The 27196-nt window shown below is 42.3% G+C and overlaps 1 protein-coding gene across 2 annotated transcripts; it reads left to right on the top strand.

Annotated features, from left to right (window-relative positions):
* The first annotated feature begins 201 nt into the window (after positions 1 to 201).
* On the top strand, positions 202 to 26718 carry LOC308291850 (acylamino-acid-releasing enzyme-like). 2 transcript variants are annotated; one of them, XM_080733980.1, is made up of 23 exons: positions 202 to 264; positions 2387 to 2519; positions 3132 to 3258; positions 4214 to 4301; positions 4769 to 4844; positions 9949 to 10040; positions 10561 to 10638; positions 10742 to 10879; positions 11794 to 11885; positions 12479 to 12519; positions 12641 to 12762; positions 13622 to 13682; positions 15481 to 15578; positions 15761 to 15812; positions 16752 to 16840; positions 18138 to 18276; positions 20138 to 20221; positions 20766 to 20846; positions 22255 to 22343; positions 22697 to 22887; positions 24364 to 24466; positions 25414 to 25520; positions 26296 to 26718. In XM_080733980.1, the coding sequence occupies exons 1-23, from the start codon at positions 247 to 249 to the stop codon at positions 26402 to 26404; spliced, it is 2208 nt and encodes a 735-aa protein (XP_080590106.1). In that variant the 5' UTR covers positions 202 to 246; the 3' UTR covers positions 26405 to 26718. The 2 variants fall into 2 exon arrangements, with proteins under 2 accessions (XP_080590106.1, XP_080590105.1); XM_080733979.1 differs by having other exon boundaries at positions 233 to 264; positions 2283 to 2519.
* Positions 26719 to 27196: the final 478 nt, after the last annotated feature.

The following is a 27196-nucleotide window of genomic DNA, read 5'->3' as shown; positions in this document are numbered from 1 at the left end:
GGTTTCAGCCAAATCTAAATCCTTCCTAGTAAATTAGAAATTCAGAAATATTATATTTATGTTTACAGTAAACGTGTTATTTATTACTGTTATGTTCCGGTGTGTCGTCTACTGTGGATAGGAGAGGGCGTTCTTCCTATGGAAAAAGAAAGTACCTCATGCACAGAGCAGCAGCCACTAGCCAGACTAGACAGGGCTAGTGCTGAGGGCTGAGACGGATTATTTATTGTGTACACACCTCTGACCATGACCATGGACTCACATGTAAGTTAATGATGATGATGACGAGAGTAAACAATTGTAATCTGAGACGCTTCTACAATATAATAATGCTGTGAACAATTGAAATCAAAGCTCCATGTGGCTGCTATCGCCTTGTGAACAAACTTCACACAGCAGTGAATGAATTGTCTTGTTTTGGAGCTAGCTTAAAATGAGCTGCTGTTGTGCTAGCAGTCAGCTGAGAGAGAGAGAGAGAGAGAGAGAGAGAGAGAGAGAGAGAGAGAGGAACTTCCTTGTAGACAAGTGGTTCTCAAACTTTCACATTTCGAGGTCTCCCCTTAACTCTGGCAGTGTACAAATGGAACCAAATGATTTGGTTCCATTTGTACACTGCTAGAGTTACAGACTTGGTATGGGTCAATTTAGACCCCCTTTAAAGGAACCCACAGACAGAGTCCCTGGAATCATGCACTGTCATAGAGCTATAGCCATAATAGAGCTATAATATCTGTTCTACTGGTCTACTACAGAGCTTATGATATGCACATTTGTTGTATTAAAATGCATACATACATGGTTGCTGAGCATAGCATGTAAATTGTTGAGGTATTTCTGACTTTCAAAATGTCAGTACATTTAACTCTACTCCAATACATCTCAGAGTCAAATGTTATGGTACTTTTAACTCTACTACAATTGTTTGTGCTGTCTGGTGCTTTTCCTATTCTAACTGCTAGTAAAGTATTCAATAAATCAAAACTTTAGTTACTAGTTACTAGTTAGATTTTGATTATTATTACAAAACAATAAACATACATTACCCACTTCAACCCTATATACTTTTCGTCCATCTGAGAACAGACATACAAGTTCTGTAAGCTTGTAGATCAGCATTCTTTTTTTTTATACATTTTATATGGTGAAAACTTGTGATATGGGGCATTCTGCATAATGAGTAGTTTATACTTTTAGTAGGTTTAAGTATATTTTGATACCAATACTTATGTAGACTACCTTTACTCAAGTTTTGATTGAATACATTATTACCAGCTCGCATAGGAAAAGACATGCCAGTACAATTTGAATACAAGGTCTACTAATAGGATTTAAACCCAAGAAAGCACCATGGCTTGTTTACATTGGGGTCCAGTTCGTACTCAATTCATTGATACATTAAATGACAGATAAATGTACAACAATACTATGCAGCACAGTTTATTTTATTTGAAAGTAAGTAAAGAAATGTGAATACTTTTCCCACCACTGTCTCTAGCCCAGGGGTAGGCTACCTTAGGCATGGGTGCCAACATTGGCACAGGGGAGGGTGATGACTGGCACACTGGCAGAAGTGAGAGAGATTCTAAAATCAAATATTGTTTTGTACATGGTCAATTAAATTAAGTCACCTAATTTGCAGCAAATTACATCCTGCACATAATTCTACATTCATTAAAATTCTGAACTTTGACTTGGGGAGGGAAAGGGAATATGTGGGTTATTGCTCTGAGTCTAATGATCATTATAGCAAAGTTTTGCCAACCAAAATATGTCTGAATTTTTGATAGGGTGTCATTACAATGTATGTTGACAATGACATGGCACACTGAGTGACTACTTAGTAGGGCATTAACGGCTTGTGATTTTTGCAAGTCGACTCAAAAAGTTGAGTTGAAGTCGACTTTATCGTTTGATGACGTCATCACATCACACACGTCCCCCCCAATTATTTTGGGGGGTCCCCAGATGATTAACTTAATGTGAAACATTGTTTTCTCACTCAACTGTAAACAAACCAACATAACGTTTAAGTGTAAGGAGGGTATCTGCTCTCAACGCCTCGCAACATGCTCACAACAGCATGTAGATCTGCTATTTTCACAATAGAAAGTTTTCTTTTTTTTTCTTTTTTTCAACTTCGACTTTCGACTTTCTCTGGTGGGAGTCGACTTGTGTAATGAAGTCGACTGAGTCGACGTGTCGACTTTTTCGTTAATGCCCTACAATCTAGAAAATAAAAACATGGCCCTTCATTTCAAAAAGGTTACTGACCTCTGCTCTAGCCCATGCAGTTTGGTAGGACATGAACAGATCACTGTTGGTGGTGAAGAGGCTTGTGGTGTCACTGGGTCGCAGCAGTGTGAGTGACTGTGCTGCACGTTGCCAGGTCGTCATGAGCAGCCCGGAGGACATCTCCAAGCTGTACCGGGAGCTCAGCCTCTACCCTTCTCTGAGCAGGGCAGACGTGGGACCCGTCATCACCTCTCAGTATGGGGGCAAATACAGCAACATCTACACAGGTAGCACTGGTTCTCAACCTGGGGGTCGGGAACCCCAGGGGGGTCCCCACATTATTTTGGGGGGCCCCAGATGAGTAACATTGTTTTCTCACTCAACAGTAAACAAACCAACATAAAGTGTAAGTGTATAGAGGGTATCTGCACATTTCTAAAGTAAAAAGTTAAGGACTTTACCTCTAAAATGACAAATTAAACATTTGCTAAATTGTCAAATATTAGAGGCAGAAAAAATCAAATAAATTCCATAAATTAGAGCACACATGTTTAAGAAAGAGTGAAAATAGCTGATCTACAAGCTCACAACACAGCACTAAGTGATGCGTTGTGAGCTTGTAGATCTTCTGTTTTCACTAGTTTGGGTCCCGAGCTATAAGGTTTGGAAACCACTGACATAGGTCAACAATGGCCTGGCATCAGCCTACATAACATGCTATCTAAATTACATTTTATCGTCTTCGAGGCTAGGGCGAGTGCTACGGGCTAGGGTGGAGTAGTAGTAGTATAACAATGACTAGTTGTCACGCTGTTACAAAACGGATGCCTTCTAGCTCTTGCTAAGATAAAGAATTGTCTATGGAAGTTTAATTGCGTTTATATGATTTTATCCTCCAGAATGGAGCCAACGTGACCTGGAGAGGAACGAGAATGTCAAGTTCTGCCGGCAGTACATTGTGTTCCACGATGACAAGTCGGTGGTCTACTCTGGACCTTCAGGGAACTGCACTGAGATCAAGGGAGAGTATGTTGACATTTTACCATCTGAACCGCTAGAGAAGGGGTTCCCAAACCTTTTTTGTCTCAGGGCACCCCATAAATATTTTTTTAATCCGAGGCACCCCTACATTATAATTTCCACTCCCAGCACCTTATATTTATACTTAATAGCATATCGTCGTCGCATTCGTTTTGTATTATCTATAAAATGTACTAAACTAGTGAAATGTACTAAACTAGTGATCGTCTGTTTTCACTAGTTTTGTGCGACAGTCTTGTATGATGAAGCAGGCCTTTGCTTTACCAAAAGACGTACACGTTTGAAACTTGGAGATACGAGGTTTCTGCCCGACAGTGACGATATTTTAGTGATTATGTTGCGAGGAAAACATTGAGATAATAGCCATTTTGGTTAGAACTGACTGAAAATAACGTTCTACTTAAAGTTTAAAATGATACTCAATATTTTTTTAAGTATTCCAAATACTATCAAATGATCTCGCGGCACCCCTGGACTGCCGTCGCAGCACCCCAGGGTGACCCGTCACCCACTTTGAAAACCCTGCACTAGAGATACCCATACCACTTTTTCTTCCCAATATCGATTCCAATGCCCACAACTTGCATATTCAGGTTTGGTCGTTTCACCAGGGAACAAATGGAGCCAACATAATTCTCTGCGGTAAACAAACACTCTAGCACAAATCAAGATAAACCAGTTCCAGTGGTTGTCCTAAGATATCTGCACCATCAATTCCTGGCACTGCTTTGTTGCACCTACTGCACATTACAATGTTAGTGAAATAGTGAAAAGAGCAGCTCTACAAGCTCACAATGTGTCACGATGCGAAGCATAGTGAGCTTGTAGACCTGCTCTTTTCACTATATTTGTGCTATATTTTACACAACACTGAAAAGAATCGATAGTTGCGGCGATAAACTGCAGTACTGAGTGAGATTGTTTGTGCTCGTCCTCTCAGGTTGTTGAGTAAAGATTCTCCTTCCGGGGAAATGAAGGCTGTGGTCCGAGAAATCGCTGTCAAAGGAGAAGACAAGCAGTTTCTGGAGGTGAGAGGCTCAATTACGTTTGTGGGATTGACACTCACATTTAGGGGCAACAGTTAATTGATTATAAACAATATGATTCCATATTTGTATAAAACTAGTCCTTTCCCGTCCTTACCCGTTTGAACATATGTGCTCCGAAGGAGGTTTGCGCCCGCCTCACCTGCTTTATAGTAAGATATTATGATGTCACGTGAAACTTGACCAATCATGGAGACCTAGAGATTGCCTATTTAGAGTCTGGTTGGCCGTAATGTGAAGCTCACTAATCCACCAATCTTCAAGCTATGTCGGACATATGCCCTTCCGATTGGCTACCCGTCACCCATGTAGAGGATTATTTCCAGACCAACATTAGGTTGATTAATAGTTAGAGATAGGTATAGGCATGTCATATAGCTGCAGTTTTAGTAGGAAATATGTTCATCAGTTATGTGATTGTGAACGCCTATGCTATCTCTGACCTGCAGATCTGGAGTAAGAACCTTAAGGTGAAGAGCATCAACCTGACTGCCTTGAAGAAGCACGGCAAGGTCTACGAGGATGGTGAGAGACAGATCGTCTTCTTATCGTTATTGTCGGGCAGAAACCTCTTATCTCCGTATTTACTGTTTTTTCGTAAACGAATGCCCTACTTGATCATAACTACAGCATCACTCAAAAGTAGCAAAAGTAGCAGATCCACAACCTCAAAGCTCGACTCGATGCGTTTTGAGATTGTTGATCTATTTTAGAATTTGATTCCTGAAAAGTTATAGTTTTGGACATATGAGGTTTCCACCCGATAGAGATGATATGTACACACTGGCTGAACATAGAAAGACCCTGATTGATTCCCTGTACTAATACACATGAACCCTGTAAAATACAGCAGTATTTTATTTGGTAAAGGTAGCCGTTTCTGTTAAAACACACCCTTTATTTGTATGTGTTGGTAACAGTATAAAGGTCTGCCTAGAGCCAGACCAATATATTGTTTAGGCCGATATATACCACATTGGCCATTAATTGACCTTTATGACAATACCGGTATCTGTAATTGCAATTATGCCTCCAATTCGTAGTTTTCTAAAATTCTAATGTTCTGACCCGGTCATGCTGAACGACGGAGGATGTCTATGATGACGAATGACTTTGCCATGTTTATGCTACACTACAGTATGGAAAATAATGCTGATGGTGTTATGATCTTGGCCTAGGGGTGCCAGAGACCACAACAAAAAGGGGGAGACGCAGACAAACAAAGTTTAAATAATATTTATTAAAGACTTAAATCAAATAATTGAACCAAACCTAAAGAGATGAGATGTGTAATCAGTCAAGTCAGTAGTGGAATGCTGTATGGATGCATGAGTCGTGCAGTGTCTTATGTGTTAGCCAAAGTGTTGAAAAGAGTGCAAAAGGAACAGGGGGAGAGGAGAACAGACAAGCAGTGAGTGGAGCAGAACTGGAAGAGGACTGGGGAGGCAGGCTTTTATAGGGTGTGCACCGGGACCAGGTGCACGCCAATCTGCCTGATGGCCAATCAATCAGTCTCTGCTCCCCAGTCCTTTAGAAAACAGGAGAACAGAAATTACCACAAAGCAAATAGACAAATCATAACCAACGAGTGCAACCTATCCTAACATACATAACCTACAGTCCTCATAGTGAGGGGACCGTCACACCCCCCCCCCATAAAGACGGGGTCCCAAAGGGATCACCGGAACAAGCTTTAAATATTAAATACTAAATATGAATACTAAATTTACAACCTACCGTATACTACCTATACCCACTCTACCAATGGCCAACCTCCCGCCCTGTCATAGGCCTTCATCCCAGCAACTGGATACAAAAGCAAGAAGCATTTAAGAGCTTAAAGACCACAGCAGGACCCCAGAGAGAACGTCCACTGCACAAGGCCACGAACCTCATGTTTGAGCACTGTATAGGGAGAACACAAAACAGGTCACTGATCAGTAGAAACAACAGATAACAGGCCACAAAAACTGTCCCTCCAATGTCTAACCCCCCTATCACCAGCCACCACCCCAGCAACTGATGCATCTAAGGGCTGCATGACTGGCCAAGAGGGCCACTGGAGCCTATCTCCATTACTTTACATTATTTATTTTAAAGAGTACCACCCAAATCTGGCCTGGCCCCTGTAGAAATTCAGGCATCGCATCATGCCCAACAAAGAAATTAAGGCATCGCATCATGCCCAACAAAGAGTACCAACCACGTCTGGCATGGACCCTGTAGAAATTCAGGCATCGCATCATGCCCAACAAAGAGTACCAAGTCCAACCACGTCTGGCTTGGTCCCTGTAGAAATTCAGAAATCAAAGTAGGGTTAAGCCCACCCGAAATCCATACATCAAAGTGGGGTTATAAGTAAGTATAACGAAGCCCACCCCGAACATGTCAAAGCATTTCCCCACCTCGAAAACTGACGTGCCTGGTGGAGAACTCTGGATACCTCTGTCCCCACCTCCCAGCCGTTCAGCCCGGTGGATGGGCTGTATACCCATTTCACAAATTAATGCCTTAACACACAAAGATCGGTATAACACCCAATCTGTGCTGCTGTACCTGCAATTTAGTTTCAGTGTCCACTTCAGTTTTTAAGTGTCAGTTTTTCAATTGCCTATTGAGTATCTAGCCTCACTTTTTCCTGATCAGCTTGTAACTTAGCTTGCAACATAACTTATTTTTTCCTCAATGTTAACCCTGCAGGGGCCAACACCCTAGGTGCAGGAGGCACCCATGCAGCACCTAACACAGGAGGGGAATGAGAAATCCTCCAGAATAGTTTTTAGTAAAACAACGCCCTCTCGAACGTCGGGAATGGTCAAATTATTAGCAAATAGCATACTAACAAATCGCACCTGTATACCAAAATACCACCCAATCTCTACTTTAACCTTAACTCCACCTCACCACACCATCCTGCCCACAATCTCAGCAACCTCGCATGCAGGAGCAATTTAAGAGACCAAAAACAGCTTGGCCTACAATGGAGAAAAAGAAAACAGGAGACATCTTAGGTACAGAAGCAACCCAGGTCATGCAACCATTTACGGGACTACACACTATAGGATCAGCAGTGATGTAAACTATATATCCAATTACACCAACACCAACAGGACTTATCGTACTCACATACGGACCCGCCTTTCACCCAAAACAGCTGACCAATTATCATAGCTTAACCCTATGGGCAGCCATTTTCAGCCGTGCACAAAACATGTTCTCTCATGGCAAAAAAGAAGAACTATGCCACGTTGTTTTACTGTACATTAAAACAAACGCACCCATGTCACCCACCAGTTGAGTTACATCTTGCAATTTCCATATGATTAAACCCCCATATTTTAACCATATCAATCCCACTTCTTGGGGAAAAAAACACTGTTTGCTCCCCGACTACATATTTTGGTGAGCACTTTTGTCAGCCAACCTAATCTTTTCAGCAAAAACGCTGCTGGCACCAAATCACATTTTCTGCCCGAAACAGTAACTTTAACAACCCGCAATTCATGCTCTGGTCAATACATAAGCTGGTACACTTAACTTACTCTACACAAGCACGCTCCACAATTCTTCTTTGGCCATCTCTATAATAGCCATACGCATACTTGTGTTAAAATAAGACTTCATCTCACCTTGTTTGAACGGTGAATGGTGTTGAATGGGGGCATCAATATGGTGTCCTGGTACAGGGTTTGTATGAGTCTCTGTGCAGCCATTTTAGCAGGGCCTGCTGGGGGGAAGTGCACCGAGCCTGCAACCGATGCGCCTCAGCGCCGCCTCTCTGAGACGGGCCAGAACTACGGCCACCCATAACCCCTCCCAGCTTCAGTCTGGTGGACCACTCATCTGGTGGACCACTCGTCTGGTGGACCACCCGTCTGGTGGACCGCACCGTCTGGAGGGTCGCACCGTCTGGAGGGTCGCACCGTCTGGTGGACCGCATCCGTCTGGTGGACCACATCCGTCTGGAGGAACCAACCGTCTGAGGAACCAACCGTCTGAGGAACCAACCGTCTGAGGAACCAACCGTCTGAGGAACCAACCTCTGTCTGACCCTGCTTTGTGTAACCATCATGCTACAAACCACCGACCAAATCAACTCAGTTTTTCCTGCCACCTGTTGGAGATGTATTCATTTAGGAACACCCTCAGTCTTAACATTGACCGGAGTACTGTTTAGCCACTTGCATTACTTAGCAAGAACGCCAAGTCCTTTTTGTTACCATCGACTGACGTGACTAGCCAATATTGACACAGAGCAGAACCATAATACAGAAAATGGGCAAAAATGTATTTAACAATAAAAACAATGCCGACTGACAAAAACACCAAGCGAACCTATTTAACAAATTACCTATACTACCTATCAGCTCCTCTGAGAAAGAGTCTATGAACTCCTCTAGAGTAACCATCCTGGCTAATGTGAAATTTAACAGTCCCCCAGCTGGCAAACCAAACTTTGAATACAAAACCAGCCAGGAACCCTTTAACTTAACAGCCGAAAACCAGGAAAAAATCCTCCCCACTATACCAACTTAACCAAATACTATAACTTAAGCAAATACTTTATCAAACTTTAACCAACAACTCATTAAAGTTAACCCAAAATGTTAACTGCATCTCCCACTTAAAAGTCCAGACCAAAAAGCATACTGTAGCAGCGCTTTCTGTACTCACCGGACCGTTGATCAAACAGAACAAGGGAATCCCCAGGCATGATTCCCAAACGACCTCAATCCAATTCACCAAACTACAGACCAACGAGCAATTAACCGACGCCCCAAATTGGCCAATTGACTACACATTGCGGCGCAGCACTAACAAACAAATGCAAAAGGGCAAATCACTTGATTCACCAAACTTACTGCATATCAAAATCAAAGTTTAGCACGAGACGAGCCCCCACTTGTTATGATCTTGGCCTAGGGGTGCCAGAGACCACAACAAAAAGGGGGAGACGCAGACAAACAAAGTTTAAATAATATTTATTAAAGACTTAAATCAAATAATTGAACCAAACCTAAAGAGATGAGATGTGTAATCAGTCAAGTCAGTAGTGGAATGCTGTATGGATGCATGAGTCGTGCAGTGTCTTATGTGTTAGCCAAAGTGTTGAAAAGAGTGCAAAAGGAACAGGGGGAGAGGAGAACAGACAAGCAGTGAGTGGAGCAGAACTGGAAAAGGACTGGGGAGGCAGGCTTTTATAGGGTGTGCACCGGGACCAGGTGCACGCCAATCTGCCTGATGGCCAATCAATCAGTCTCTGCTCCCCAGTCCTTTAGAAAACAGGAGAACAGAAATTACCACAAAGCAAATAGACAAATCATAACCAACGAGTGCAACCTATCCTAACATACATAACCTACAGTCCTCATAGTGAGGGGACCGTCACAATGGCTTGTTTTAAATTGAATCCAAACTCCGAGATACAAGATATTTCTTCTGTTGTAAAAAAGTCTAAAATAAACATTTACAAAGGACAAAATAGCACCAAAATGGTATGGCCTTGTGCTGTGCTTCACAGAATCTTTAAAAAATGTTCAACCACTAGAGGGCAGGATTACTGTGTTTTATGCTGAAAAGAGGAGATATTTTTGGGGGGGTGATGTTCATCATTACTGTGTGTCTCCAGACCAGTTTGGCTGCCTGGTGTGGTCCCACTCTGAGACCCACCTCCTGTACGTGGCAGAGCGGAAGAGACCAAAGGCTGAGTCCTTCTTCCAGGTGACTGTCACATGCACTCACTGTCACATGCACTGTACAAGAGTACTTTTCACGCTGTGAGCTTGTAGATCGTCTGTCATAGAAAGATTTTGACACATTTTGAAAACTTGAAAAAACCTGTGAAAGACATTCTGCATAGATTACTTTTGGTAATAACACCTTTTTTCACGGCTACACTCAATCGTGATGGTTGCCCCCGGTTAGGATTTTAGTTTCGCAACCGCTTTTAAACAAACTGATCTCCTTCCTGTAATCGTTAGATTACACAAACGTGCACAGTACACACACGTGGCTTCCGGGGCTCTTCAAAATAAAACGACAGGCTATGGCGGCAGGTGTTGTGTTAAAATATTTAATACAGGCATCTACTAGTAATGTAGTATGTCTACATTGTGTTAATGCTTCATTTACTTGTAATAGATTATGTCTACAATATGTTAATGCTTAATTTACTTAATTACAAATTCAGAGTACTTAATAGACCAAGAATGAATAATTGTGTTCCATTTTCTGTTTGTAGACAGAGTCACCAGAGTCGTCCTCCACTGGAGATGAGGAGGACACTTTGAAAATGGGGAAGAAAGAAGAAGTCACCAAGGCCTGTATTTTAAACCCCAGAACACCCCTTAGCTACATTAGACCATATTATATCCCATTCCTAACAGGTGGTTTATGGTGTGTTTACCATTGTATTCCAACAGGGGGAGCAGTTTGTCTTCTACGAGGACTGGGGAGAGGCTCTGGTCAATAAAAGCTGCCCGGTGCTCTGCGTGTTGGACATTGAGGGCAGCAATGTCTCTGTGCTGGAGGGAATACCTGACAACATCTCCCCTGGACAGGTCAGAGACGGTCGTCGCTGTTCACTATGATCCACGGATCAGTGTGTAATATTGTGTACATTTACGAGAGTTGAAGTCAAAACCTTAAACAAATTATCAGACCCTTCCTGACAGTTAGTGCTACCGGATCCTATCTTCACTGCATGATCCTATCACACACTGATTACTGTTTCACACAATGGTCTTTCACGGCTGTGACGATTCTCAAGCCCATAGAATAGCTCTACAAGAGTACGCTCAGGGTGTTTGACATGAATCCTTCATCCTTCCCTCGAAAATCAGGTAAAAACACTGAAAACCCCCGGCACAAGTGTCCGAATCAATTCATTATATACCTGGCAACTATTGTGTTAAGGCCATTTTTTGAATATTTTATTTTTTATCATTTTTGGACAAGGTAGCCACTTTTACATGGAGGTGTCCAGATGTCCCTAGTGCCCACCTGACCAGTATCCGTTTCTTGAGTTTTGCCAATGTTAAGGTTTTTCAACAGGTTAAGTGTTCTATACAAGACCTTACATGGTCTGTGCCCTGCCCACCTCCCTTGTGGGAATTCATTAAGAGGAAGCCTGATAGAGGAATCAGCACTAGGTCAACCACTAGAGGAGATTGTGAAGTACAGCACCAGCAAACCACATTCAGACAATATGTCCTCTCAGTACAGGGGTGTTCAATTTGGAATAACCCTCCATTGAACATAAGAGATTGTCCTACGTTTCCATCCTTAAGTACAATTTAAAAAAATGGTTACTTGATAACCAAACTTACGACAATTTATAACCACGCACTGTATTTTACAACGTATTCTGTACTACTTCAAAGCAATACTGCACTTTATAGTCATACACAACTCACTTCAGTATACAAATATTCTCTCTCTCTCTGTGTGTCTGTCTCTCTATCTCTGTGTGCAGGCATTTTGGGCTCCTGGTGACACAGGTGTGGTCTTTGTTGGCTGGTGGCACGAGCCTTTCAGACTGGGCCTCAAGTACTGCCCCAACAGGAGGTGAGCTATGTGCTCGGAGAGGAGTCACTAGTACTTGCTGTTAGGGTTAGGGTTGTCAAGGGGTGTCTAAAGGGAAACACTCACCGGACGTGGCGGCGACGTGGTAGCGACACGGTGGCGATGCGGTGGCGGCCCACGTCCGCGGCGTGTCAAAACATACGTCCCCATTATTTTCAATGAAGTAACCCACACCGGTGGCGTCAGACGCACACAGTCTCCCGCGCACAGTCTCCCTCCTCACCTGCCGCACCGATACGCCATTGTTCTATTTCTAGGCGCTGCCGCGCGGTGAAAATGTTTTTCCCCACTGGGGGAAATGGATGCGCCGCACGGCAGCGTGCCGCATCTAGTTGGAGTTCCCGTGCTGCACTTCACGCGCGTCAATACTGCGATGCGATACTGCGCAGCCGCCCGCGTCCAGTGTGTGTTCCCCTTTAAGCGCCATTCCCACAGGGCACGATAACTACTTATGTGATATGAAGTCTATTGACGTCACATTGTGACTAATCTACTGCTAACCAAGAGGAATTGAAACATTCTATGCTGAGAATCGTTGAGCTTGAATTCCCCCTTCCCCTTTTTTGTGTGAATAGATCATCTTTGTTCTACGTGGATCTTAGAGAAGGGAAATGTGGTAAGTATACGGTACTCTCTTCTGTTTTCTTGCCATTGTGAGTCTATAAGTCCTTCCCAATACTGACGTTATCTCTGTGTGTGTGTACACATGTTATGTTTTTGTATGTGTCGTCCTTCAGAACAGCTGTCGTCAGGCACCAGTGCGGTGTGCTCCCCACGACTCAGCCCAGACCAGTGTAGAATCGTCTACCTGGAGTGTGGCGTCTACGGTCCACACATGCAGTGTAGCAAGCTCTGTATGGTAAGACCAGACCAATGCCTGTGTTACTCTGCAAAATAACACGTTATTCCAACCAGTTCCTTTGCCCTCCATCGGGCGCCCCGGCTGGCCAGGGGGAGGCATTTTAGAGACCAGGATTACTGCATGTTTTTATGAGGGTACCTACCTTAGGAGGTGACACGGGGAGAACATGCAATCTCCACAGAGAAAGGCCCTTTCGCCAACCCCACCTAGGGTGTGGAGGCTGATGAAGCGAAGGAGAGGACACACCCCCTGCATCCCCCAGCGGGAATCGAACCCAGGGCTCCTGGCGCACAGATTCGATTTAGCATTTTTTTTTTTTATAATCAAATCGATTAGTCACTCTGATTAACCACTTACTCCAGGCCCTGTATTATATAGTACTTCGTTGTACAATGGTGGCATACAGAAATAGCGTACATTTACCAGCTCACTGTTGATGCGCTATATTTTCATTTTATTTCCATTTGACTTATAATCACTGATTTTAACTCCTGTCGCCCAGCCCTAGCCCTTGTATAAGCCTGTCGGTCGATAAGACATAGCTGGCCACATCTGGCGTAAAAGACAGATAATAGATAGATAATAGATTAAAAATGTGGAAATTGATCATCATTAATTTCCACCCCAGTTCTGCTGCAGGACCTTAACCCGGCTGGGCATAGTAAAGATGGCTGTAGGTTTTATTAGCTGGTTTTATTAAGACATTAAAATAATGGTCAGGTTTTTATTAACACATAAAACTATAGCTTTGAAATAAATTTTACTGCACTGATGTAATAGCTAAAGAATAGATAGAAAGGTTAAAATATTTGTGAATGCATTTTTAAGAGGATTGTTTGTTATTTTGTTTTCCTAGTATGACTGGTACACTAAGAAGACCTCAGTGGTTGTAGATGTGGTGAAAAGACCTGGGCCAGGTAAGTGTGTTTTTTTGTATTGACTTTTTTATTGACAAAAATGCATTACATTAACTTGTTATTTGTACATATCTTTCCAACGGATAACACACAAAAAAGCTCAAGAGCTTATTTTCGTTGTGGTCCCTTGAGTGCAAAAAAAGAATATGCAAAATGTACTGTTAAATAACTGATCTTTCTTCATTTTGACATGTTTGTTAGTTTGTGTTTGTCTGTGTACTTGTACTACAGCTATTTTCGGTGCATGGCAGATTAAGATTAAACATTTTGAAAATGGCATTCATAAAATTGCCGCCTTCATCTTGGCTTTGTCAAGCGTCTCTATATGGTGGAGGGAAGCCGGGCGCGGAGGGTGATATTTGTCACTGCACGACGTACTCCTACGGACTGGGGGGGGGGGGGGGGGGGGGCACCTGTCAGCAGGGAGTGTTGGACGGAGGGAGTGGGACGAAGGCTCTATGTTCCAGGGTGGAGTCAGTAGGATAGAACAGCAGTAGGATGCAACAGCAGTGGCAACATACTAATGTGTGGGGGAGGAATAACCACTAAATACATAATTGTGATATTTGCTGATGAGTAATACAAAGGCATCAAAATAAAACGCCGTCTTCAAATATTCATGTCCCGGCGACTGGTTTCAGTCATTTGGAATCCACAGAAGTCACCCATGTCTTCTATGGAAGCACGTTTTGCAGCGAGACATCGAGAGCTTGTAGATCGCCTATTTTTGGTTATTAATTTAAGATTAATTAGAGTGTCTGAAGTGGTCAACCTAGCAGAAATGTTCAGAAGCATCTCCCATAAAATCTCAATAATCTTGGATATTTCACATTGAAGCAAAGGTGAAGCCTCAATCTGTGGTTTCTTCATTCACCTGGTTGGCAGTATGCAGAACAGCAGGAACAATAATAGGCTATTAAAACATAAATATGTTACATATTATTGTGTTAATTGTTTAGGAAACCGCGCCAGTGTGTGACTCCGGGCTTGACATTAACTTTTTGAGGCACTTGTTCTTTGGACAAGTACATTTCCCATTCACTTGTCCAGGCACAAATGTAACTTGTCTGGATAAAAAATTTGCATTTTCTCATTTTTGACAAGTAAATAAACCCCCCTTGGCCCCCACCACTCCATAGTATGGGCAGTCCATTGTCTGCATACAGCACAAAGCTGCTAGGAGTGTCTCAGAACAAGTGAAATCAATAGCCACTTATTAGTTGTCCTGGACAACAGGACAAGCCTTAATGTCATGCCCTGCTGTGCCATTTCACACTGTTTCACAAATCACATTGGGTCTTAGAAACATTTTCAGCCATGAGATTTAATTTTCGCTTTAATCCATCCATGAGTAATACAAGTCTGTGTGTGTGTGTGTGTGTGTGTGTGTGTGTGTGTGTGTGTGTGTGTGTGTGTGTGTGTGTGATTTTATTACTACAAGCCGACAAGGCAAAAGTTATATGTACATTGGGAGCTTTCCTAAAGAACACCTTGCCCTTGTTCAAATAATGTGTCATGCCCGCTTTTCTGCTACGTCTGTTTGAATATTATTGTAATGTTTGTTATGTTTTGTATACTATTTATGTATATAATATGTACTGTGCTCCATACCATGTGATCATGGTCGTGAGCTAAATAGATGGTGTGTGTGTGTGTGTGTGTGTGTGTGTGTGTGTGTGTGTGTGTGTGTGTGTGTGTGTGTGTGTGTGTGTGTGTGTGTGTGTGTGTGTTTGTGTGTGTGCTGTGTGCTGTGTGCGTGCTGTGTGCTGTGTGTGTGTGTGTGTGTGTGTGTGTCCAGATGGTTTTGCTGGTATCTATAGCTCTCAGCTGTCCCCTCAGTGCTGGTCTGCAGACAGCCAGCGTGTCCTCATCGCCTGTCCCCAGCGCGGCCGCAAGGTACAAAGTTCTGCTAAACGTGACAACAACAGTTGCCAGGGAAACCAGCCTGTTGCCGTGGCAAATATCATCAACCTCGGGAACCAACTTGTCTCCTTGCTGTTCTCCCTTCCTTTTTTTTTGTGATAATTGCTGCAGTCTTTAATCTGTCGTTGTTGTTTTTCTCTTCCCTTTTTTAATAGGACCTGCTGGTGATAGACACCACCACAGGGAGCGTCACCTCTCTCACTTCCAGTGAGTCAAATTTGACACTTAATCGGTGTTTTGCATCACAGTCTGGCGTTGCCTGGCCTACCTTATTTTCTTTTCTTATAGTGTTTGTTTATTTGGACGGGACACTGCGTATTATTAAAGAACGTCACATAACAATTCAACGTAGTTTCACCAGATTTCGCAAAGATGCTGGTTAACATCCGCAGTCCCCACAGAAAACAGAACAAACACATAACAGGTAGACAGTGGAGTACATTACATTACATTACACAGGAAAACATGGCATAAAACGTGAATACAAGACCAAGGGTACAAATGGGCAAAGTATATCTATCTAGTTAAGACTAAATCAAGTTCCACTTGGTCGTGTAGTATTGCACTGGGAGATTAGCAGCGTTTTAAGGGGGGGGGGGGGGGGGGATACGTTGTATGACAAATAGCAGATCTAAGTTCAACAATGAGACATGTTGTGAGCTTGATTGAAAGGGTTTTTTCATTATATATATATATATTTTGCCCTGTATCTGTAGCTCTCCTTAAATGAAATGTATGTAATTCATTCAGATATGACCAGAAGCAGGGAATAAAACACATCGTCTGTGTCGGGTGGAAGCCTCACATGTCCATAACTGTTTACTTCTCAGGATTCAGATTCAAAAGTAGCAGATCTACGCGTCGTTTCGCGCTGTGTTTCCGAGCTCGCAGATCTGCTACGCTTGGTGCTTTTGTGTGACGCTGTATAGTACGATCAATTAATCAGCATTAATCGCAACAATATCAATGAGGGGCGGGGGAATCAAAAGCATAGGCATGGTTCCCCCCCTCCCCCCCACCATCTCCATCCCTTGCAGCAAGTCGAACCCTGTTATGTTTAATGTTATTGCATTTATCTGATTCTACCTCTGAGTGTGTTGTGGCGCAGAAGGAAAGTGTATTGATGTTCTTTTTGTTTGCCAATAGAGTCTGACGTTGGTAACTGGTGCCTGCTGAACATACAGAGAGACCTGGTGGTGATCAGCTGCTCCTCTCCAAACTGCCCACCGAGCCTGGTAAGGAGCGTTTAGGGTTAAAACTCAATGTACAAGCGGTATATAAGTCAGTGCTTCTCAAACGTTTTCGTGTCAAGGACCCACAAATTGATTGCTCTAGTCTACGCTCACCCAGCGATGGATAATTGGGCGATTGCTGATGACGTGCACTGGAACACAACCAACGGATGAAATTATACATGCATAAAATAATTTGCACATATAAGATAGTATAGAATAGACACTATCAATGTGGATGGCCATTGGCCACATCTTTATCTTTATTGTTAACATTGGTGGTGTACGGTGTTTTCAAGTTTCAAGTAGTGTTTGTGTGGCCACATGTGGAGGAGGACTATGTATACGTCACGGCAGTGACTTATACATAGTAGGCAGTAGTGTATTTCCACTACTTTTTGAAAGTGTTTGTAACTATATTAAGATTTCTCAACATGGAAACGATTATGACGATTATGCCAAATAATTGCGATTACCTCAAATAATTGCGATTAGACGATTATTATGTAATAATTGTGACAACCCTAGTGTACATAACGTCTGGCTGTGCCCCAAGGAAATCTAGACAGCGGTGGAAGCTGTATGCCCAAGCCAACATGCTGTGTCGCAAATGTAGCATGTGCTCAGTACCTGTGAAGATATCTCTCTTTAGATCCTTTTATACATCACTGTATATATACTGCCCATCTTTGGTGTCGCTACAGGCAAGGCAGCATCAGATATCTCACAGTGGTCTATAATGACTGCATGAGGCTGCTGCTGAGAGCTCAGGGAAGCTCCAGTGCAAGCCAGATGTTTGTCAGTATCGGGGTACCCACCTGCTCTGCTGTGCTACGCAACCTTATGTACAGGTTTATGTGTAGGGCATCTGAGTTAGTTAAATGATATCATCACTGTTATAACGGACGCTACACGCAGTTCTGTCAGGTTCTCATCTAGACTGTGGAACCACTGGCGCACATGTCTTTGTGTCAGAAACGGAACATTTGGACATGGTACATTTTGCTTTTATTTTTGTATATATTCATATTTTTGCTGTTTTATTGTATTTTAACGGTGATATGGATCTCCCTGGATCTGAAATAAAGATTGAATTGAATAAAGTAAGCCGCTCCAAGAGCACACTCTGAGAGTCCTCTCAGCCCCTCCACTTAGCCTCTCCACTCGACTGGAGTGTGAGTGAGCAGAGATTTTGAGTATTGTGAATCTGGCCGTAGGGTTTGTGTGGATAACTTTCACACACTTTATGATCACAATAACTGTTCCTGTATCTGTTGCGATGTCATTTCCTGTTGCCCAGAGGGTGGGCTTCCTGCCACAGAGTGGTTCCCAACAGGAAGTGGACTGGGTCACTCTGGAGGAGTCTCAGAGCCAGTCGGATATCAGCTGGCAGATACTGACCTTTGACCCGCCGCCAGACCAAGACAACAGCCAATACTGTAAGACCACAGACATACACACACACACACATACTGTAGACGCCTCATTGGCCACTGGGACTGTACGTCAACGCCACCCCCATATTAGCTGGGTGAGCTTGGAATATGCTTGAGACTTTCTTTTATTTTTTATTTTTTTTAAACAATATGTTTATTTTTATTTTTTTCACACAAAACACACACTACATAACAAAAGCAAAACTCAAGACAAAATGAGCAAACAAAAAAACCCACAAAAACCAAAAACCCAAAGAATACAAAATAAACATGACACAAGAGCACGCACATCACATCAACATCCATATTCATAAGCCACAAGGCCAGCCAAATATTTGTAGAGAGATAACAAAACAAAACAAATCAAAGAAACAATTACCCCACTCCAGGTTCCTCCATCAGATGTGAAAGGTCGTTTCCCTTAACATATTGAATAAAACTTCCCCATATTTTCTCAAACAGCTCTTGTTTGTTTTTGAGAGTGTATGTAATTCTTTCTAAAGGAAGGCATAAAGATAGTTCCTTAAACCACTGAGCGATGCTAGGTTTCCCTGTCCTTTTCCATGAAAGGGCGATAACCCTTTTGGCCTGTAGGAACCCAAGATCCAGAAATTTTATCTCACAGTTTTTTATCTTATGGCCGATTGGGTAAAGGCCGAGCAAGAAGAGTTTTGGATCCTCTAGTTTAGGGACAATTTGAATACCCAAATAAGTAAATTGCTCCACCGTTTTGAAATGACGTGTATAGATTGGAGGGTTATCCCTTTCTTCCTGGTTAAGCAACATAATGGATGATTTGGAGTTATTAACTTTGTAACCAGATATCACTCCAATTTTCTTGATCAACTCCAATAGAGCTGGTAGCGAATGTTCCAGATTTTTTAGAAAAAGAATCACGTCATCAGCGTAGAGAGCAATTCTATGGTCCAGCCCACCTATATCAATACCTTTAATAACATCACTCCCCCTCACAGCTATAGCAAAGGGTTCTATTGTGATTAAAAATAAAAGAGGGGACAGCGGGCAACCCTGTCTACAACCCCTACCTATACGTATCTGTTTTGATACGATATTGTTAGTAATAACATCTGCGTAAGGTTCGTTGTACATACGTTTTTTCTTTTATTTTTTACTGTTTTATAAACATTACTGTTACTGTCTACGTAAGATACAAGTGTTTTAGTATGAAAACACACAATTTGACCCAAGTGTCCTATATCCTAACGTTACTACACGTCTGATATTTGTAACAAACCAAATGTGTGAAAATCAGTTATGAATTCAGCAAGTTAAAATGTTTTTTAAGTTGTGGAGAGACCTCCTGCATCAATAGATATACATGTGGCGTGCGTATGCATTATGAGCCACGCTCAGATTCACCACCAATGAGGTATCTACTGTATGTGTATGCACAGTATCTATACCAGGGGTCTTCAAGGTTTTCAGGCCAAGGACCCCTTAGTTGAGAGAGAGATGAAGCCGGGACCCCCACAACCTTTTCATTGATTCCATATAGTTTCATCGTTGGACAGCACAATCATCAGTGTATTTAGGATTCATGTCAATTTGTGTTTTCAGATATTTAACCACATGAGCCGTCATTTACCTAATAAACTTGACCTTTCACTCTGTACTCAGTCTGCTCTTTTTCCCCTCTACACCAAACCTCTTTGCCGAAAGAGTTCAAGTTGTTAATATAAAAAGGATTGGAGGATATGGAGGACGGAGACCCCCTGTAGTAACTCTGACCCCCTGTTGAACACCCCTGATCTATACCATAAAACTATCTGTGAATATGATATATGACCATTGGATGATAATACTCTTGTAACTTGGGACTCAAGAATGTGTGTGTCTTTTCTAGCTGGCCTGAGTTTTGAAGCCTTGCTGGTCAAACCAACAGAGGTGAAGGAGGGAGTGAAGCTGCCTCTCGTTGTCACTCCTCATGGTGGGTGTCTGTCATATTGTGCCTGAGTATACTGCATAGCAGTACCGGCCATTGTGTGGTGCAACAGATAGAAAGCTCAAAATTTTGTTTTCCGAGCCTTTGCATTATTTTTTATACATTTTCAATTTGAAGTTTCCTAAGTGAAAGCAAATGTATTGCCCATACATACATGGCACTGGCAGAAGTGGCGCTTTGTGTTAGTTACATCTTAGTTAAATAATCTGTGTACACAATCACATCATTTAGTGTTCAAGTATCATGTATCATGAAAAAGCTTTTTAACACTGATTTAACTTGGTCTCATCAGTAAGTTGAGCTTGCTGTTATTTGTTCAAATTGCTAGGAAAAGAGGCAGGTGTTTTTTGTTTGTTTTTTTAAACACTATTTGTAGCTTGGACTTCTCATATCATCCCATCCCTATTGTGGACTGAGGTAGTAACCTATACTTGAGCTTCCTAATGCAAATTGGAGGCTTCATTCAATAATAAAGTTGTGAATGCAAACTGTTGATCTACAGTTTACATGTCTATTACTGTTACTGCAGGTGGCCCTCATTCTGTGATGGTAGCAGACTGGCTCCTCTCATCCTCTGTGCTGTGTAGGATGGGCTTTGCTATATTAATGGGTGAGTAGGCCTGTCACATGTCGTCTCTGTCACATGTCCAGAACTGTTACTTTTCTGGATTCAAATAGTAAGATATGCAAGCTCGAAACACGTTTTTAATTTTAACTTTATTAGCAGTTTCTAGGGGGTGGGGAAAAGCACAGGAAAGTACAGTTCAATACAAGGTCTACTGATAAACAGCAATGCATTTTTATTTTGTGTTCCCAATGTAGGATCTGGTTCCACCGATTCCGGATCCCAACCCTAGTTAGGCTTAAGTTCAATATTCCCTGTAAGCTGCTTGCTGGGTATGGAAGCTGGCCTCTGACAGGAGACTTTCATCCATTGATAGGATCATACAGACTGTGTTTAAGTGGCTGAGCGAGGGTTACTCTCTCTGTCAGCAGTCAGTTCTGGCACTAGATGCTGCAGGAGTGAAGCTGCTGTTGCTGCTGTTTGCTTCCAGCTGAACCCATTATGTTAAATACTATCATTATTATCATCTAGGCCTATTCAATATAGGTGATCATTTAATGATATTCTCAACCTGTGGTTCCCCACATGATTTTGGAGGGTTCTCCAGATGACAGTGAATTGACAATTTAAGGACTTTTAATACCAAAAAAAGAAAGAAAGAAAAAAGACCATTACTGCATTATAAGTAAACAACTAACTATAGTATAAAAACTGTAAAACAAATTGTCAATTATATAAGAAAGAAGCAAACATTGTGAAAATAGCTGCGTTGTGAGCTTGAAGATCAGCTATTTTCACAATATTTTTCTGCGGAACCAATATTTATCTCAATATGCTGACGGGTTGGTATGCCGACGACCTAACCTTAACCTTAACCCTAACCTCAGTAAAACTAACGCTGGTGAGTAGATAACCTGCTGACGCTGGTGAGTAGCTAACCTGCAGACGGGTTTAGGTCGTCGGCATACCGACACGTCGGCATATTGAGTTCTTCCTGATCTGGGTCGGTCTTTGAAATTCAGTAGTTTGAGAATCATTGATCTATTGCAAAAGTCACAGTTTTCATTGTATGGATGACTGTGTTGTTTCAGTGAACTACCATAGTGTGAATGACTGTGTTTCAGTGAACTATCATAGTGTGAATGACTGTGTTTCAGTGAACTATCATAGTGTGAATGACTGTGTTTCAGTGAACTATCATAGTGTGAATGACTGTGTTTCAGTGAACTATCATAGTGTGAATGACTGTGTTTCAGTGAACTACCATAGTGTGAATGACTGTGTTTCAGTGAACTATCATAGTGTGAATGACTGTGTTTCAGTGAACTATCATAGTGTGAATGACTGTGTTTCAGTGAACTATCATAGTGTGAATGACTGTGTTTCAGTGAACTATCATAGTGAATGACTGTGTTTCAGTGAACCATCATAGTGGATGACTGTGTTGTTTCAGTGAACTACCGGGGCTCCATCGGTTATGGCCAGGACAGCATCCTCTCCCTGCCTGGCAACGTGGGCACCCAGGACGTCCAAGATGTTCAAGTGAGCACATGACAAATGCTTTATACTGATATGATAGCCTTTACTGTATGTATGCTCTGTCAGTGTTGTATGTTTTGCAGAAAATGTTAAATATATAACTTAGGTTTTGGCTAAATATAATTTATGATATAAATAAGAAAACAGAAAAATCATGTTTCATATGATTATACTATACTATACATTTACAGATTATACTGTAAGATGATATAATATCATTAACTTGCTGACTGATGTCATTTACTGTAGAAGCAATATTCTCTTTGTGTTTGTTTTTGTCATCCATCGCTAATATCCCTTCTTATTGCTCTCCCCCCCCCCCCCCCCCCCCCCCCCTTCTGTCCTTGTGTCACCAGTTTGCCGTAGAGAGCGTTCTGAAAGCTGGGGGGTTTGATGAGCAGAAGGTGGCAGTGGCTGGGGGTTCCCACGGTGGTTTCCTGGCTTGTCATCTGATTGGCCAGTACCCAGGGTTCTATAAGGCCTGTGTGTCGCGCAACCCCGTCACCAATATGGCCTCAATGATCGGCAGTACAGACATCCCAGACTGGTACACACACACACACACACACACACACACACACACACACACACGCACACACACACACACTCATTTTTTGCCCCTTACCCTTTTTAACATTAGGCCTGAAGTCAGAAATAGACGATCTACAAGCTCACAACGTGTCGCGCTACCACGCATTATGAGCTCCTAGTAGATCTTATAGATATGCGCGACACTGGCTTTAAGTGTAAATCAGGTGTAACTCTTCACCTTACCCCTAAAGCTAAATGCCTAATCTTAACTCTAACCCCAACCTGAATATTGTCTTAATAGTAAGTAAGCGTAACTCCCCAAAACCTTGTTTTTCTTACAAGGAGAATAGTCCTCACCAACGTCTATTTCTCTATACTTCTGGGGACGTGTGGTTCTCACAAGTATGGTAATACAAGTAAAGATACACACACGCACACACTCTCTCATACCCACTTCCCCATTATTACTTCACAACCTCATATTGGAGGTTGGAAGGGCTGGCGTTCTCTCCAGATGACTGTAGGTGGGCGGATGGCAGGTAAAGGATGACTTTCTGCTTCCCTGCAGGGGAATCAGGTCTTCAATAATGTGGACACAAGACACGAACATACGCCTTGTGAGAAAAAAAAGAAAAGAAAAAAGTCGGAGCCATTCATCACTTATCCTCTATGTGCATGGTTCGGTTAACCACCTCCAACCTGGTGTCCCTGTTCTGAGCATGTCCTTACAGTATATTGTCAATGCATTGTCAGAGATAGTAGGTCCTTAATGTAAGTCAACTTTGGGTACTTAAAAAAGCTCTGTATGAGCTATTATTATTACCGGTATATGGCTGAAATAGCTGATCTTGTAGATCGGTGTGTGTAAGTGATATTTCTTTGGTTACAGTGCGTGTTAAACAGCTCTATATTCTGATAGTACTCACTGCTATAGAGAGAGTTTGCCTCGCAAACCGAAAATAGAGGATAGAGAAGTGACACTTTAAGTGATGAAACGGAACAAATAAATGAGATGACAAAATTGGAATTGGAAGCAGGCGAATCGTTTCTCTCTCCCGATTGAATGAAATTCGTGACCCTCCTTAAAATGAGTTTCATGTTCACTAAAAGAGCCGTAGAGACGGGGAGATGCCTCTGTTACTAACAAGCTATAGCAATGACCAGAATATAGAGCTTTAACTTTTTAACAAAACCCTATTTTGTTTTAACCCAAAAATATCACTTACTGTACACTGCCATGTAATCCGCATCGCAGCTTGAGTTCTGCTACGACGAGGTACAATAACTGTAGGCTTCGTACACAGCCTTGTTTTACAAACTGTCTCTCAAGAATGTCATTCATAGAATACTATGTTACTTCCAACACACTTTCAACACATTCCCGCATACGGGCAATACCAATAACAGGTGCATGCAGGCTAAACCATTACAGTACACTGTCTGTCTATGCAGAATAAACCACAAGACTACCCTTTGAATGTGTTTTCTCCAGGTGTATGGTGGAGGCTGGGTTTGAATACACTACAGACTGTCTTCCTCAGCCTGCAGTGTGGGAACAGATGCTGCACAAATCGCCCATTAGACACGTCGCACAGGTTTGTGTGGATTTGTGTTCACCAGAGCCATCTATTGGAGATTTGTGTCATTGCGGGGGCAGAAAACGGTCGGTCACGTGGTTCATGCAACTCGAAATAGTGACAAACGCCCATAGACTCCAATTCATTCTGTGAAATTTGCGGTTCAGCGCTTTGTCACTATTCACCAATACACGTCTATGTGTAAGACCTGTTCTGATGAGGTGAACGGAGGTGGTGCAACTCTCCAATAGACTGCTCTGGTGTTCACAACATATTAGTGGAAGAAATATGTAACAAAAATAGGCTAATGTGTTCACTTCCAGACTTCCGGCAGAAAGCGTGAAAATTTGCACCTAGGGGTATTTTTGTGCGCCGAATTCAAAAATTGACGGTCCCAAGCACTTTTCCCATGGGATCTGGTGTCTCTAATTCACTTACCATACTAGGGAAAAAAGACCCCCCAAAAATCTTCTTTAAATAGCATGTGAGGGGTCTATCTAGGGGGTTTTCATGATTGGGCAAGAAATGGACCCTACACAACTGTGAAAAGTGATGACTCATCACTAAACCATAGTTTTGTGGCGTCCATTTCTTGCCCAAGGAATGTTTTTGTGCAAAACAAATGCTTGGAATGGATTCAGAATCATGAAAACCCCCCTAGATAGACCCCTCACATGCTACTTAAAGAAGATTTTTGGGGGGTCTTTTTTTTCCTAACCCTAACCCTATGGTAAGTGAATTAGAGAAAAGTGAATTTGAGAAAAGTGCTTGGGACCGTCAATTTTTGAATTCAGCGCACAAAAATACACCTAAGTGCAAATTTTCACGCTTTCTGCCGGAAGTGAACACCTTTTTCACATATTTCTCCCACTATATAGTCTTTTGAACATAAGAAACCATACTGATACTGACAGTACAGTATCTCCGTCAGTAGCAATCTCTCCGTCTCTCTCTCCGGTCCCCAGGTGAAGACTCCAGTGCTGCTCATGTTGGGGGAAGATGACAAGCGCGTGCCCAACAAGCAGGGCATTGAGTACTACAGAGCTCTCAAGGCACTGCAAGTGCCCGTGCGGTGAGTAGCAAATTGGCTGCGTCTTTGTAGGATGCTTATTGGGCTACTTTCTAATATTTTTTAAACCAGTGAGTGGTTCCCAAATCTTTTCATATCAAGGACCCCAGATTAACATATTTGTCCACAGTTGCAGACCCCCATCTGAAAATATGTGGTGCCAGGGACCACACAGATCTGTGTTGTTAAAATGTTTATTCCTCAATATTTTTTAAATAGCAAGTATACAAGCTCACAATGTGTCGCAATGTAACACATTGTGAGCTTGCGGATCTGCTATTTTCAAATGTAAATGTAAAGTAGTAAAACTGTGCCTAGTTGCTTCTATTGGGGTTATTTTTCTAGGCACTTCCTTACTTGGGAGGAAGTGAAAATATGTTTTTGAAGCAGCACACAGAGGAAAAAGTGCCCTCTGTAAAAGGCAATGGCTGCCTCCCTAGAGAGGGCCAGGAATAAGGTGAATAATGTTCTTATTTTGATCATAAGAGCCGGTTACTGAATGTCAGTCTCCAGGTTCTCTTCAAAATATGTATTACACTGGTTTACAATGACAATACGGCACTTATGAGTCCACTAGTGGTTCTCAAACTGTTTATTTGCAAGGACCCCCATAACTGTACAAATGGAACAGGGAATATAGACATTTTTTATTGAAATCTTCTCTTCTGGGTGAAATAATTGCGATTAGGCGATTATGTAATAATTGTGACAGGCCTAGTTAACAGGCCTTTCTCCTTTTGGTCTAACGTTTCCTCCTGCACTGGTGTTTGTTGTGCAGGCTGCTGTGGTACCCAGGGAACAACCACTCGCTGTCCAAGGTGGACGCCGAGTCCGATGGCTTCATGAACATCGCTCTGTGGCTGACTCAGCACCTGTGTCGGGCATGATGGCGCCATGCTTAATGCAAGCGTGCTAAAGCAGCCCGTTGACACAGTAGCCGGGTAACGCAACAAGGCACTATGTGAAGAGACCTTTTGTTTACCCAGTGTGAAGTTCAAGCCAAAGCCAGCGAAAGTTAACCCATAAAACGCACTTCCTGCTCGAACCAATACTTCTGTTATTTCCTGTGAAATACATCTTTGTAAGACACTGTTTTTCTTATTGTTTTTTCTATACTTGCCTTCATTATCGTTCTGACAGTGCAGTGATGGACATGGTCGTGGTTCAATACAATTAATTCAATAAAGGATGTTCTCTTACAGTGCTATTGTCATTTTTGGTCTTAATCCCTGCAATTTTCTTTATTCACTCTTTTTGCATGAGTGAAATCAGTGAATAGCACCAATAACGTTGCTTTTAAAAATGCAACATGAAACGCGTTCAATGAGTTAAAGGTGCTGTGGAGGTATTTATGTGATTAAAACAAAAAAAAAATTATCCTGACCTGAAAATGTATTTTCTGCTGACTAAAGAGCTAGAGAGACCCCTGTTACTGGGAGAGAGAGAGAAAAAAAACGACTGCATGGGTCTTCAACAGGGGGTCTATGGGGTCCTCAGGGCTAGGACAGGGGATTTGGTTTGATAATTGATGAAGTCATTTGACAAAATAGCTTGTGAAACTTCTACAGAACTGGCTTTCATTTTAATCACACGACCAGCATCTGGTGGAAGTATGATGTGATAGTTTCACTTCTCCATACACACATTGTGCCAAGCCTTTTCGTTATTCAGCAGACTAG

The sequence above is a fragment of the Nannobrachium achirus genome, assembly GCF_963921795.1.
Source record: "Nannobrachium achirus genome assembly, chromosome: 9".
Lineage (NCBI taxonomy): Eukaryota > Metazoa > Chordata > Actinopteri > Myctophiformes > Myctophidae > Nannobrachium > Nannobrachium achirus.
The sequence above is the reverse complement of the archived record's forward strand: the minus strand, read 5'-3'. Positions and strand labels throughout refer to the sequence as shown.

Coding starts and splice junctions, on each gene's coding strand:
- LOC308291850 (XM_080733979.1), top strand. CDS start 2,303: ATGAACAGATCACTGTTGGTGGTGAAGAGGCTTGTGGTGTCACTGGGT. Junction 18,277..20,137: donor CCAAGACAACAGCCAATACT/GTAAGACCACAG, acceptor TGTCTTTTCTAG/CTGGCCTGAGTTTTGAAGCC. Junction 25,521..26,295: donor GCACTGCAAGTGCCCGTGCG/GTGAGTAGCAAA, acceptor TTTGTTGTGCAG/GCTGCTGTGGTACCCAGGGA.